This window comes from Malaclemys terrapin, chromosome 9 (assembly GCF_027887155.1).
Source record: "Malaclemys terrapin pileata isolate rMalTer1 chromosome 9, rMalTer1.hap1, whole genome shotgun sequence".
Taxonomy (NCBI): Eukaryota; Metazoa; Chordata; order Testudines; family Emydidae; genus Malaclemys; species Malaclemys terrapin.
In genome coordinates this window covers 87,351,093-87,366,420 of record NC_071513.1, presented here as the reverse complement: position 1 = coordinate 87,366,420, position 15,328 = coordinate 87,351,093, and the positions used below count along the sequence as shown (strand labels likewise).

Genomic DNA, 15,328 nt, shown 5'->3' with positions numbered 1-15,328 from the left:
CACCATAATGATCCATCAAGCTAAAGGTGTTCCTTCACTTTATGATGCAGATCTATACATGACATGGAAACATCTCATGATGTGCATAGCCATTTCCCTCACTATTTCATGGCATTGACACCCAGCCACCCTCAATTAAAATGGGAAATCATTCTTCTCTAGTGTATACCAATTTTTTTCTAGTGATAGCAAACTTCAGAATGAGTTAGCTGATAAAAGGTCTAATTTCGTAGTGGTCTTGATTTTGGGAGTGTGTATATTTATTTGACATCCTTTGTTTTAAGATTGCTGCAGCTTCCAATTTTACTTAGAGAAAAGCAGCAGCTCTCTTAATTTAACTGCAGTGTTATAAATACACACTTAGCAAAAAGGATGATTGCTTTACATCCATTGTTTTTGTGCACTGCAGGATGTACAATACACGGATATTGATTACATGGAACGGCAATTAGACTTTACCCTCAGCCCAAACTTCACTGGACTACCAGCTCTGGTTGACAGAATGAAAAAGGAAGGAATGCGATTCATCATTATCCTGGTCAGTGTTTTTTCCCTTTTTTCCCTTGCCACAGATCAACAAGTTATATACTTCACATAATACTCTTGATGTGTATAAAACAGGGCTGTCCAGTGATTAAAATAAGTAATCAAGATTAATTGTGGGATTAAAAAAATTAATTGCAATTAATCACACTGTTCAACAATAATAGAATACCATTTATGTAAATATTTTTGGATGTTTTCTACAGTTTCAAATATATTGATTTAAATTACACCGAATACAAAGTGTATGGTATTCACTTTACATTTATTTCTGATTACAAGTATTTGCACTGAAAATAAACAAAATAAAAAGTATTTTTCAATTCACCTAATACAAGGGGGGAGGGATAGCTCAGTGGTTTAAGTATTGGCCTGCTAAACCCAGGGTTGTGAGCTCAATCCTTGAGGGTGCCATTTAGGGGGAAAAATAGTTGGGGATTGGTCCTCCTTTGAGCAGGGGGTTGGACTAGATAACCTCCTGAGGTCTGTTCCAACCCTGATATTCTAAGTACTGTAGGTGCAATCTCTTTATCATGAAAGTTGAACCTACAAATGTACAATTATGTACAAAAAAAACTTGCAATCAAAAATAAAACAATGTAAAATTTTAGAGCCTACAACTCCACTCAGTCCTACTTCTTGTTCAGCCAATCGCTCAGACAAACAAGTTTGTTCATATTTTCAGAAGATAATGCTGCCTGCTGCTTGTTTACAATGTCACCTGAAAGTAAGAACAAGTGGCACTGTTGTAAGTGGCCGGCGTTGCAAGATATTTTCGTGCCAAATGTACTAAAGATTCATATGTCCCTTCGTGCTTCAACCACCATTTTAGAGGACATGCATCCATGCTGATGACAGGTTCTTTTCAATAATGATCCAAAACAGTGCAGACCGATGCATGTTAATTTTCATCATCTGAGTCAGATGCCACCAGCAGAAAATTGATTTTCTTTTTTGGTGTGTTTTATAGTTTCTGCATCAGATTGTTGCTCTTTTAAGACTTCTGAAAGCATGCTCCATACCTCATCCCTCTCAGATTTTTTTTTTAACGACCATCATCAGCATGGAAGCATATCCTCTGGAACAATGGCCGAAGCACAAAAAGGCATATGAATCTGTAGGGCATCTGTCGTGTAAATATCTTGCAATGCCAGGTACAACAGTGCCATGCAACAGCCTGTTCTCGCTTTCAGGTGACATTGTAATTAAGAAGTGAGCAGCATTATCTCCCGTAAATGTAAACAAACTTGTTTCTCTTAGCGTTTGGCGGCACAAGAAATAGGACTGAGTGGACTCGTAGGCTCTAAAGTTTTACATTGCTTTGTTTTTGAGTGCAGTTATATAACAAATAAACCTATTTGTAAGTTGCACTTTCATGATAAAGAGATTGCGCTACAGTACTTTTATGAGGTGAATTGAAAAATACTATTTCTTTTGTTTTTTACAGTGCAAATATTTGTAATAAAAATAATATAAAGTGAGCACTGTATACTTGTATCCTGTGTTGCAATTGAAATTGATATATTTGAAAATGTAGAAAAACATCCAAAAATGTAATACATTTCAATTGCATTCTATTGTTTAACAGTGCAAATAATCGCGATTCATTTTTTTAACCGTGATTAATTTTTTTGAGTAATTAAATAAAAATAGAATATCTCCATTAATTTAATTTTATCTCCTAGAACTGGAAGGGACCTTGAAAGGTCATTGAGTCCAGCCCCCTGCCTTCACTAGCAGGACCAAGTACTGATTTTGCCCCAGATCCTTAAGTGGCCCCCTCAAGGATTGAGCTCTCAACCCTTGGTTTAGCAGGCCAATGCTCAAACCACTGAGCTATCCCTCCCCCCAATTGAATGAGTTAACTGTGATTAACTCATTAATTGAATGAGTTAACTGTGATTAATCAACAGCCCTAGTATTAAATTGTTCTCCATACAAATGTAAAATTGTTTTATCTTTAATTTTAGGATCCAGCTATTTCAGGCAATGAAACCAATTATCTAGCCTACACAAGAGGTGTCCAGGAAGATGTTTTTATTAAATGGCCCAATAGCAGTGAAATTGTGTGGGGAAAGGTACTGTTTTTAGATTACTTCATAACACCAGAGATGTTATTTCCAAATATGAATCATATTAGCATGCTTAAGAGGTGATTTGATCATGGTTTACAAGTACCTACCTGGGGAAGAGATTTCTGATAGTAAGCAGCCTTTTAATCATCTAGAAAAAAGCATAAGATGATGCAATAATTGGAAGCTGAAGCTAGACAAATTCAGACTAGAAGTGAGCTGCACATTTTCAACAGTGAGGATAATTAACCAGTGGAACAACTTGCCTTGGGACATGGTGGATTCTCACTTGAAATCCTGAATTTAAGACTGGAAATCTTTGTAAAAGATATGCTTAGCAGATAGAGAAGTTATGGTCTTGATTCAGAAATTTTTGTGTGAGATTCTTCTGCCTGTGTTATGTACAAAGTCAAACGAGATGATTATAATGGTCCATTTTGGCCTTAAAACTCTATTAATCTAACCTTGGAAGTAACAAATCAAAGAGAACAGTAAGCTATTCCATAAGTAGGAGGGAGATCTTATTTTCATTGGTTGCTAGAGTTTTCTTTTAATTAAAGTATTCCTCTTAAAACTTATATCCGATAGCAAATTAAATAGGAATTCTCCAACAATAGCCATTTGTATAACTTGTGCATGTTCTCACCCCATGCAAAAGTAAAGTCCTCTTGGGAAAATATCTACAAATATTAGCTAAGTTCAATGACTGGATTCTGCTGGTGGAAGCCAGCTGCAGGCATCCAGCAGCAGTAAGCCCACATGAAGCAGAATTGCATTGGAACAAGCTGTCAGCACCTCCGAAACAACTGGAGGGCCCAGAGTTGGCCAGTGTAACTTGAAAGTGGATAGGACCATCCAGTGGGAGGTTGGGGCCAGGACACCTGAGGTGCATTGATTCAATCAGTAGAGTTGGAGATGCTATTTAAAGTTGCCCTCCTGTTAGGGAGATCAGTGGCACTATTACTTGCCCTCTGATAGGGTTAATCATCATCTGGTGCAGCTGCACACGAGAGGAGTGCAAATGTCACACCAATGTATCTGTGACCCAAACTGTTCCCTCCAGCTCCGTGGATAGAGAGCACAGCAGCAGATCTCTGTGGCGGGAAACGTGCAAAATAGAGGTAATCATGGGAGTCAGCATAGCAGCTGCTGAAGGGGCAGGCCGAGCATAGAAGAAAATGGCTGGGTGATGGACAGTCTTCTGTGGATATGTCCCATTCTATAGTCACGGCAATTTCTTTCCTATTTATAGCTGACTGCCACAATATCAACATAGGCACTTTTTGCCTCCACACTGTGGAATTATCCTATTGACCAAAATTTTCCAGTGCCATTGGCTTATTGAGAAGCCCTTGATCCTGTCAGGGAACTGGAGGGGCAGAGAAGGAAAGCTGGGAAGCAGTATGGAACTATATTGTTTTCATGACGATGGCCATGACCTCTAGTGATTTCCCTGAGATCTGCATGGATCTGGAGGGATCTGTGGGCTTGGGTGTGTTTTGGGGAGTCTTTAGTTCTGAAGGGAGACAAAATACTTTCCTATATCCTCTGTGAGATTTCCTTTGTAGGAGACACTACAGCACTCAGTATGCCTTGAATACTGTTTTTCCTATGTATTACCACAGTTGAGCCTATGCCATGCTCCATGCAGAGCCATTTATATATTATAGAGCCTAAGGGCTCCTTTTAAAATTCAGTTTAAAAGTAGTCTCTAATAAACAAAATAGAAATAGCTGCATGTTGTAAGGAAGTCCAAATCTTCAGTGTTGGAAACAGAGAACAGAACACAATTCTTGTTAATTATATACAATATTATGTTTCAAGTTTGAGCTTGGCACAAATGAGGTTCATGTTTTTCTGATGAAAAATGGTGTATCATTTGCAGCAGAACAATGAAAAGGTGAGTCTGGTTATCCATCAGCTTTAGGGATGATCTGCATGGAAAGGATCATGTGTGGTGGGACATGGTGGCCAGGAAAGCAATTAGAGATGAAGGGAGGATTAGGAAATTTTGTAGAGAGCGTGATTAGGGTATTGCTTTTGAGAAACAGCTGCTATTTTTTAGAATTCCATCATAGTGCCTAAAACATAGTGTGTGTCATAAATTTTGTACCAGCCTGTGTAATTTAGAATGATTGTTTTTTAAAATGTCCTTCCTCTTATTAGGTTTGGCCAGATTTTCCCAATGTAGTTGTTAATGAATCGCTAGACTGGGACACTCAAGTGAAGGTAAGTGTATTGCATTGCTACAATGAAATGTTTTGATTGCTTACTGACATCTATTGGCAAAAACAGAAGGGGTATCGAGTTATTCAAAAAAAGTAGCAAAGCAGTTATCAAATGTAATCTATTTTAACAAGTGAGGTAGAGACATAGAAAATGGGTAGCCAAATCTACTATAGCATCTAAGAAAAAAGAGACAATCTGGAGCCTTTTACAAGCCCCGCAACATTTTAAAGTTAGCAATGCTTCTTGTTCTAATAACAATCTTTGTCATGTATTATAAAAGGGATTCATATTGTGTCACTTTATTTCTTAAACAACAAGGAGTCTGGTGGCACCTTAGAGACTAACAGATTTATTTGGGCATAAACTTTTGTGAAATAAATAAATCTGTTAGTCTCTAAGGTGCCACCAGACTCCTTGTTGTTTTTGTAGATACAGACTAACATGGCTACCCCCTGATACTTGACTTTATTTCTTGTTTCTTTATACTTCATTGGAAAAAATAAGTCTTTGCCTTGCAAATCTTCATGCAGTTCATAAAATTCAGTGCCCTGATGTGATGTTTGTTTCATTTAAATATTTTATAAAGCTTATCCTACCCCAGGGGTCGGCAACCTTTCAGAAGTGGTGTGCCGAGTCTTCATTTATTCACTCTAATTTAAGGTTTTGCGTGCCAGTAATACATTTTAACATTTTTAGAAGGTCTCTTTCTATAAGTCTATAATATATAACTAAACTATTGTTGTATGTAAAGTAAATAAGGTTTTTAAAATGTTTAAGAAGCTTCATTTAAAATTAAATTAAAATGTAGAGCCCCCCCCCCCCCCCCCAGACCAGTGGCCAGGACCCGGGCAGTGGTGAGTGCCACTGAAAATCAGCTCACGTGCCGCCTTCAGCACACGTTCATAGGTTGTCTACCCTTGTCCTATCCCATCATGTGCTTAAGGCTCAACTCTACAACAACACCCTTAGTTGACTTCAGTAGGAGTTCAGGGCAAATAACTCCTTGTAGGTTTTGAACCCATGCAAAATTAAGATCTATACTCAGTTAAGTGTAAAATAGTGAACTAGTCAAAATATTAAAATTAATATGATAAACACATATAATTGAAAAGCTCAGACCAAGTATTTGCTATGAAATCTCCCATTTATATGGGTAGATTATAATCCTTTGTTGTCCTCACATTCATTGAGAACATCATCTTTTTCCCTATTCAAGAATAGTCTCACTGACATTAAGTTTTGCCTCTGTAGGCAAATTATTTCTCTGGGCCCCAAGTAACTAGTATGATCAGACACAATCTGATAAAAAGTGTGTGTTATCTAGGGGTTAGAGCAGAGGGTAAGAACCTGATTTTCATTTACATTAAGTATAGTTATGCCATTCTACTTTAGGGGGTTTATACTACTGCCCATCTCCATAATATCTGAGCCATTGGTGCTCATTTAGGCTCTGGCAACGTAAAGGGGCTTAAAGTGAGTGTACATTTCTGATCTAAGGCCCCTTGTTACAGCTAGAGCATTGTAAAGAGGTGTTTGTGTAAATGCAAATCAGACTCTTAAGAGTCAGAACTATTAGGTTAGTTTCCGGGCTCTGCACTGATTTGAAGTGTTGTTTGTCACAATTCACTTAGCCTTTCTGTGCCTCAGCTTACTCATTTAGAAATTCCAGAAGGGGTTAAAAATGGAATAATGATCCACATTTATTTTTAAAGAAAAACCTAAAATGCACATTGACATATAACCCTTCTTATTTTTTTTATGTTCCTATTATAGCTCAAAAGTAACCAAACTAGGGAAATGCAGTCTAGGTGAAATTATTATCAAGTGGGGTGTACAACCAGTTGAAAGACTGTGTTCAAAGAGTAGTTATAAATGGTTCGCTGTCAAACTGGGGAGCCATATCTAGTGGGGTCCCACAGGGGTCAGTCCTGGGTCTGGTACGATTCAATATTTCCATTAATGACTTGGATAATGGAGTGGAGAATGTGCTCATAAAATTTGCAGATGACACCAAGCTGAGAGGGGTTGCAAGCACTTTGTGTTAAGAATTACAGAAAATGGCATTTATAGTTAGAACTGTACAAACCATTACCTAGGAAATCAGAAACTATGCAAAATTTGCATGGTTGGAAATCCAGTTATTCCATCTCAGTAATCTGTATCTTTCTCTCTATGTTGTCTGTTACTTTTACAGCTATACAGAGCTTATGCAGCTTTCCCAGATTTCTTCCGCAACACCACAGCTCAGTGGTGGCAAAGAGAAATAAGAGAATACCACACTAACCCAAATCAACCAGAGAAAAGTGTGAAGTTTGATGGCTTGTGGATTGTAAGTGTATATATTTTTTTCTGTTTTATAGTTAAGTATTTTGTTTACCTTTGGTTTTAATAATTATAGGAAAATCCTGCTGAAATAAAAAAGCATTTTAAGTTACTGAAATTGTTTTTTAGTGTTTGTAGGAGTTGGTTCTAAGTCTTGAAGAATGTGGAGATGTGCCTGACACTCAAAGTTCAGAGCCAGTTCTGGATCAAAACTTCCTGAAGTTGGCCTGTCCAGATTCAGGGTTTAGGGTCTGCGCATTATAGAGATAGGGGCCAAGCACAATGTTTATACTGCAAGTCTACACTCCCTCCAATTTGGTGGGGCTCATGTCCATGGTTTTAGTTTGGATCCATTGAAAAATAACATGTTGTCTTGATATAGCTGTAGCAGATTAGCTCTATAACCTCAGTGGCAGAGCCCAAATTACCATGGAAACCTGCATGTTAATCCCACCTGCAAATTCAGTGGGTTCGCTTACTTGCTGCTGTGTGTTAAGGACAGTGGGGTTGGAGAGACCTCCTCAGTTTGTGATGGATCTCACAAGCTCCATTACAATGTTCTCTCATGCCAGGGTCTGGAGTGGTTGTTGCATGCTGCATATTTTTCTCTGATATGCAGTAGAATGATCACCTCACATAATTATGAAGGTTACACTCTCCCTCAGCATAAGAAATTAAAAATATGAAAGTTTATCTGACTGACTTTTCCCATAATAACTTGTGATTCTAAGAATTCTGTGTTAAATCCAATCATGCTTAACTCCTTTTCACATCCCATTCCTCTCAGAAAGTAAGCATGGAGAAGTTGTTCAGTTGAATTTATTAGGAATATGTTACTGATGATCAAAAATTCGCTGTTTTGTTAATACAACATTATCTGCTGAAGAGCAGGTCCTAATTCTTTTATTATTGATATATTTAATATCATTACCGAAATAACATTATCTCGATCCTCCCTCCCCCCCATTTAAATAATCACTTTTAGGATGATTTTTCTTGTAAATACTTGTCCACAGCACAAGTCTCCCAAACAGTTTGCTACAACTGCCATCTCTGCTGGACAACTGCAGAACGATGCTAGATGGAGTGTTTTGTTTGTTTCTAAAATGGAATAGACATGCAATAGCTGTGGGAGATATCTAATGTTAATATATTGTTGTCTCAAAGAAGAGAAATACCTAGCCATCCAGTAAAATGTTTGGTATCTTTCAATAAAGCCACCCTTCTTGTATTATTTTAACCAGTGGACAACATAATGTACCAGCCAAGGCCACACAAACTATTACACATTTTGAAGGTCAGAGATGAATAACTTATCTATGTACAAAATTAGCCTTTTCAGTTAATATATAAGAGTTTGTTTAAAAATTAGTCCAATGCCTTCAATAATTACCATGGGCCACATCTCAAGGATCCCATCACAGAATTTGTTATTTCCCTGGAGACTTTCTAACTATTCCTGTATCTATGCTTTCATTTCTAGGAAGCAGGATATTAAGGAAGTTTCCCAGCAGAGACTCAGTTTCTTTTTCAGCTGGCCCTCTGAAAAAGAAACATTTAGGCTGTGATTTCTCAAAATACGTAAGGGGAAGGTAGTAATGGTGGTAATGGCCACCCAACTCCATTAGAGTCCTTTAAAAATCACAGCCTTAACTCTAAGGGCTGGGTTCATCTTGGCTCTATACCAGTTTCTGCTGGCATAACCCTTCCACAAGATCCTGACAGTCTGTCACTGGGGAACTTGCCACAAAGAAATGTGACTGTAATCTCTGCTCTGCCAGAGTCATGCAGAAGGGGGAACACATACCAAAAAGTATGCATTGCTCGATAAGAAGAGAGGTGTCTGTGTTTGGAGGATGCATTGATCCACTGTATCCGATCATCAACCTCTGCAGGCAGCACTCCTGTGTATTCCCAGTGATAAACTATTGCACCAGTTCTGGAAAGCACATATTTGAATTTAAGCCCTTTCTCATAATAGCTGAGTGGTTAAGGCACTCACCTGGGATGTGGCAGACCCATGTTTATTTCATCTCTGTGTCTGATGTGGAACACGGATTTGAACCCTCAGCTCCCATGTCGCAGAAGAGGGGCCCTAACCACTGGACTGTGTGTTAGGTTTGCTCAAGCTTTCCTGTTGAAACTGTTCCACAGTATATAAATAATGAAATAGGCATTGGGCCAGAGAAAGAGTCACTCTCACTTTATAGCCAGGCCTCTGGTTAGGTCATTGATCTGGAATGTGGGAGACCCCAGTTCAAACCTCTGTTCCAATGACTAAGAAGGAGCTTCCCAAAAGTGTCTGTGAGTTCAGAGGATCTGCCCTGGAGGAAACTATTCTGTCAGTATTTTCGTAGCTGGGTTTGTCAGTAGCTCCATTGTAACCTTGCATTTTCAGGGGGTTATAAATTGATCATAAACAAACTGTTGCAAGCTAGAGCCTTGCATATTAGACCTCAGTCAGGTGCATTGTTTTTCCTTTCCATTTCTTTTTTTACAAATATAAATTTTGATCACTATCATGTCAAGAAAATCTAAATTGGCTGAAACGCTAATGTTAAAAAATGCAACTGTAAATGCCCTTGAAGGAGTTTTATTATGCATCACTTTGCAAAATAACATTTAATATGTTGCATCATTGAAACAAACAAAATTCATTTTAAAATGTTTATTTTTTCTTTACGTTTTTAGGACATGAATGAACCAGCAAGCTTTGTTCATGGATCAGTCGAAGGCTGTAGAAACACAGATCTAAACAATCCTCCCTATATGCCCAGTAAGTATAGTAACTATCTTGTACTTCCGTAGTGACTCTGGTTATTGTATCATTCACTTAGACTTCATCTGGGCCCCAAATTGTCAAACTCCGATGCTTTATTTAGCAGCTAAATAAAAGGGGCTTGATTTTTTCAGAGATTCTGTGCATACACAACTCCTGATTGCAGTGAGGAGCTGTGCTTGCTCAGGAATTCTGAAAATAAAACCACTTTTAGTTAGGTGCCTATATAACATGGGTTTAGAGGCCTAAGTCTAGGCATGTTTGAAAAAATGGCTCCAAGTATTTTACCCAAATTAGCTGTAGATTACTTTGTTTCTTTACATGAACAGTGCAGTTCAGTTTCAAGTATTTAAAAAATATTTTCCCTACCTCCTACTTTTAGCAATAGATTTGATTTAAACAATTCAGTTTAAAAATCACAGAGCCTGGCTTGGGGAGAAAACAGAATTCATAATAAAATAAAAATTTTCTTTATTCCACAGTTTAGAGACTTCAGGGCCATAGCTTTTACACTATTGGCTGAGTTTGTGCTAGAGCCATTATAAAATATGGGACTTTAGCAGAGAATACCTTAACAAGTAGTTATCCAGGAGGATATTTTCAAAGGCACAAAAAGGTAGTTAGGTGCCCAACTTCCTTTGAAAGTCCTTTGTGCTGTTGAAAATTTCCCTCCGAATGTTCTACTCATGTAGACTTCTCTCATGTGCTTACTTCTTCATTCACTTCTTCCATACACAGTTTCTCAATATTAATTTGTGTAGTTGACCCTACCTTAATACTTACGGATATTTTTCCGTTATTTACGTTATATTGATGATGTGGAGAGATGCTTCTAAAGAACTGCAGCATCCTCTGAATTAAGATCCTGTTCATACAGGCTGAGAACAGCATCTCCAGTGAGATTTTTATAGTAATTTTGTAGTTCCAAATTAGTATACAGGATTATTGGGAACAGTCAGTATTCAAAATCTAAATTGTCAGAAAATTTAGAATGTTGTTCTTACGAAAAACAAAGCAAAACAAAACTAAACAAAAGCCCACTGCACACAGGCAGTTAAATATGGTAAACGATTTGGTATGATTTAACGATACAGATATTTAAACTTCCTTCTCATTAGGTTTGGAATCACGGTCACTTGGATTGAGTCACAAAACCTTATGCATGGAAAGCGAGCAGATCCTGCCAGATGGAACCCCTGTTAGACACTATGATGTGCATAATCTCTATGGATGGTCACATGTAAAACCTACCTATGAGTAAGTTGTTTTCTTTCTCTCTCCTCTTGAGAAGCTAGTCTCTGTTCTACAATAATTCAGGCACCTCTTTACTGACAGTAATACTTGGAAACAGTTAGCAACTGGAATATTTTAAAAATACAACAAAGTATAAACACCATCTCTGTAAAATTTACAAACTTCTAATATTTTATTAGCCACGTTTTCAAGGGCATACGCTCAGTCCTGTCTATATGTACTCAGTAACTTTTGAAAGCCACATCCAATCAATTCCAAAATTTCAAGGAACATTCTAAGCATCAGTGAGAAATACCTATTAATTCTGGGGAAATTGAAAAACCAAAAGAGGGAAAATGAAGGGCACATGGAGCCTCTTTCCTCTGTTTATCAGAGCCACAGCTTCAAGCACCTCTGCAAGAGTCTGTAGACCGAAGAACTGGTTGATGACACCCATTAATGCCTTCCAGCCCCTGTCTCATCTCTGCCTATCCTCCCAGTAGAGATTAACTTGTTGACACCCTGAAAGAGTTCTCTTCCAGACAGAATGAAGACAAATAATTGTGTGAGGGGAAGGGGTTTTGTGGGGGGGTGAAATGCAGGTATGTACACATGGTCTAGAGAGGGAGAATAGGGGGCCCTGGTGTCGTGTGGCAGGAAAATAGGGAGAAGGAGGGAATGGTGGGTTCATGCAAAGCCCATGCCATGTGACAGGCAATAATGGGAGAATAGGGGCACACAGCCTTGGACATGGGGGATTGAGCAAGCTTGGTATGGGGAGAAAGGGAAAATAGGGGCACATGCAGAGCTGCAGGCTCTGGAGGACTCTGGTGGAAAGGGGTAGTGAGGGAACACAGAGCCCCTACCAGAGAGGGAGGGAATGGGGGACTCAGAGCCCCAGGCATGAGGGAGGGAACAGAGAGGGATGGGAAGAAGGTGCATAGAGAGCTTGTGGGGAGACATGGAGTGAAGCAAGGAACCCCTAACGTGTGCAATGAGCTTGGTCTACAGAAGCTATGAAGCATGTGACTCTGTTTTCTTTTTACTTTGACTTGGGCAAAATGTGCTTCAAATTAATGTTTTATGTCCAGCTATTTATATCGGTGACCCACCTTATCATATTTAATTGATACTCTGTTTTGTCTGCTCCTCTTTGTTCCTGACATGAAAGATTAATTGTTTCAAATATAAAAGGAGCATGACTGGTTGGTGATGTTGAGTTTAGCAGTAACCTGGAGACTTCTATGGCTTTAGTTGTGTCACCAGCGTAATATTATGAGCTCAGTCTTCACAGCCACAGTGATGTTCTGTCTTACTCTGGCTGGAAAGGCTTCCATGTGTTTCAGCCCTGTCTTTAATATAGCTGTTGCCACAATAAATACTCTCTTCCCACCCCAACTCTGCCCTGACACACAACTTGCATGTTTTCTTTTGTGTCCAGGAGGGACTGGCCCACAGGAGGGGATGGCATAAAGCTACTATGGCAGCTTTGCCAGGAGAAACTTCAGTTGTGCAAAGCAACCGTAAATTTGACATAGCTGGTGCCTCTTTATAAGGGCATCCTCAGTGTGGCAACCTTGGCAAAGGGAAAGAGGGTGCCCATAAGCCTGGCTATCCCCAGCTGATGTAAGAGCCTTTTGGGGGCTGTTGGCAGCCAGTGTAAATTAGATCATTCCTGCTTTAATTTTAAAGTTGGGACCAGCATAGTGTTTGAAGGGGTGTAGGATCAGGGTATTGTAAATGTGAGTTAAAGCCGTTTTTTGCATTCCTTACTCCCACACTGGGCTACCTTTGGTATCCGCGGGAATATTAGCAGTTGAAGGTAGCTCTATAAGGGAAAAGTGGGGAAATACCTAACAAATCACTGCTTGCATTCTGCATCCATTTTCAAGTCAACCCCATGCATGTACTGAGGACGAAGAATTCACATTCATATGACTGATTCTCTCACCACAAAAAGAAACACAGTCTAATGTGTAATGAAGCTTGCTTTGTTTTGTATTTCTCTCTTCATAGTTTCCTTTATAGTTTTTCTCATATCTTTCTGTTTCACACATCACACTTTTGAAGTTTCTTGCTTGGCAGTATGCTTTTCATCTAATATGAGGTTTACGCAAAGGGCAGACTGAAAGGATCCAGAAACAGCTTGTAAGAGCACAGTTAATTGGAGTCAGAAGCTGGAAAATGTAACACATTTTTTAATGCAAGTACCATACATGTCAAGGACAAATGGACTAGGTTTATGTATTTGTCTCATGACAGTGTTTGCCTAGTGCTAATAGTTGAGAAAAGAGAAAAAAGCTGTAGGCTTTCAAGAAGTTGGGATCTCTTTCCTCTGAGCAGAATTTCAAGTGACACTTTTGTTGCTGACTTGCACTGTCTATTGGAAGAAAATAGTGTTTAGCCAAAGCAGGTATTTAAATAGAAAACCAAAACAAACCTCTTTCAGTATCTTATGTTTCTATGATCACCTGTGCCTTTAAACAAAATCTAGTCCTTTACCCCATACTGTACTTTTCTATTGCTGGGTGTTACATCAATGGGAAACAATCTTACAAGTGTATGTATGTGTGTAGGTACTGCGTGAAAGCTGTTTACTGCTGGAAGACGTAGCTGAGAGATTAGGAGCATGGTAAAGTAGCTTTGTATTTCAATATGCATAATGCATAACAGGAAGTTGAAAACAAAAGATCAGATATCATTGATAAAAATAGATACGTACACAAGGTTTACAGCATCTACGCTCTGGTCTATACTAGAAAAATTACCTGTATTCCCTACATCCAGATCACTCGAGTCAGTGACCAACAACTTTAGGTCTCTATTTTTTCTCCTGGCCATTTGATAGGTTGACTTCTTTCCTAGAGTTTTTTTAAAAAGCATCCAGTCATACCATTTTCTTGGACAAACCTCTCTATTGCCTTTGTGTTCTCTTTCTAATTCTGTCCAGTCCATGACAGACCTTCTCTGAAGTAACTGGAGGTTTTCCAGCAGAAACCCAAGACCTCCTCAAAAATCTCTCTGAGAGATATGGATTTGCTATCTCCCTATCTTAGTCAACCTCTCACAACAAAGTTGATGACTCACTAGACCTCTTCATAGCAAGGTGGGGATGGTGCTATTCTTTCTTTTCTCTGCAGTGACCATACCTGAGAGACCCTGTCTCTCTGAAAAAGTTTTCTCTCCTGTCAGGTGACCTCTGAAAGGTCATCAGGAAGAATACTGGAAGAAGTACTTTCTCTACCTGAGGGAAAGGTGCAACCAGAGCACTGCCTCTGCTCTTAACTATAGAGGGAACCAGCTGCATCCCTAGCTTCCTCCCTATCATCCACTCACTCCTGAAACTCCTCGGACTCTCCTTCCCTTCCACCAACTGCACAACTTCCTTACCTAGGTCTTGTGTCCTGATAGACACATCTCATCTGTAAAATGGGAACAACAGCACTACTTTACCTCACAGATATGTTGTGAGAATAAATATATTAAAGATTATGAGGCATTCAGCTACTACTATGATGAAGGTCATATGAGTACCTATATAGATGGATGGTGCTCTGCCACCCACTCACAGAGGTCCATATATACCCTTCCCTGCAACAGAGGGGTGTTTTAATAGAAAAGGAGAATCAGTCCTCCCTATTGCTAGGCTAGACTACAGAGTCTTCAGGCATGGAATTATATGGTTACTTGAGAACCTCAGCATTCATTTAAAAACAAATAAGTTTATAGCACTTATGGTTGCAGAGAACATATGAAATCATTAAGACTAAAAAAAGGCAAAAGCTCAAATTTATTATTTTTTGTAGATATTGGGATTTTAAAATAATTATTATGTCTTTACAAAATATTTTCTTTAAGTGCAAGCTTTAGTCTAGCCTTGCAAGAACAGCTAAGTAGAAGATGATAGCAAGATTTTCTGTCTGTTTGTCGTAGCTCTAACTACTCTCTCTCTCTCTCTCACAGCCAACACAGTTTCTCCAACCAGGGGTTGCGTGTCACTAGTAATACCTACAAGAATGCCCAACTCTTGCCTAGCCAGCTTTGAGTAGAGAACAGTAAGGAGAAGGGGGTGACAAGATGGCTGGCATAGGGCCTTGTGTAATTCATAGTCAGTGGGTATGTCTACACTGCAACATTCCCTTCCCCAACT

The 15,328-nt window shown here is 38.9% G+C and overlaps 1 protein-coding gene across 2 annotated transcripts in view; it reads left to right on the top strand.

The window, feature by feature from the left end:
• SI (sucrase-isomaltase) overlaps nt 1-15,328 on the top strand; it is a 155,808-nt gene that overhangs the window by 80,560 nt on the left and 59,920 nt on the right. For both annotated transcript variants that reach the window (XM_054040390.1, XM_054040389.1), the window contains exons 32-37: nt 410-538; nt 2,514-2,621; nt 4,782-4,844; nt 7,039-7,173; nt 9,858-9,942; nt 11,064-11,202. In XM_054040390.1, the coding sequence (XP_053896365.1) occupies nt 410-538; nt 2,514-2,621; nt 4,782-4,844; nt 7,039-7,173; nt 9,858-9,942; nt 11,064-11,202 (659 nt within the window). The remainder of the gene's footprint in view (nt 1-409; nt 539-2,513; nt 2,622-4,781; nt 4,845-7,038; nt 7,174-9,857; nt 9,943-11,063; nt 11,203-15,328) is intronic.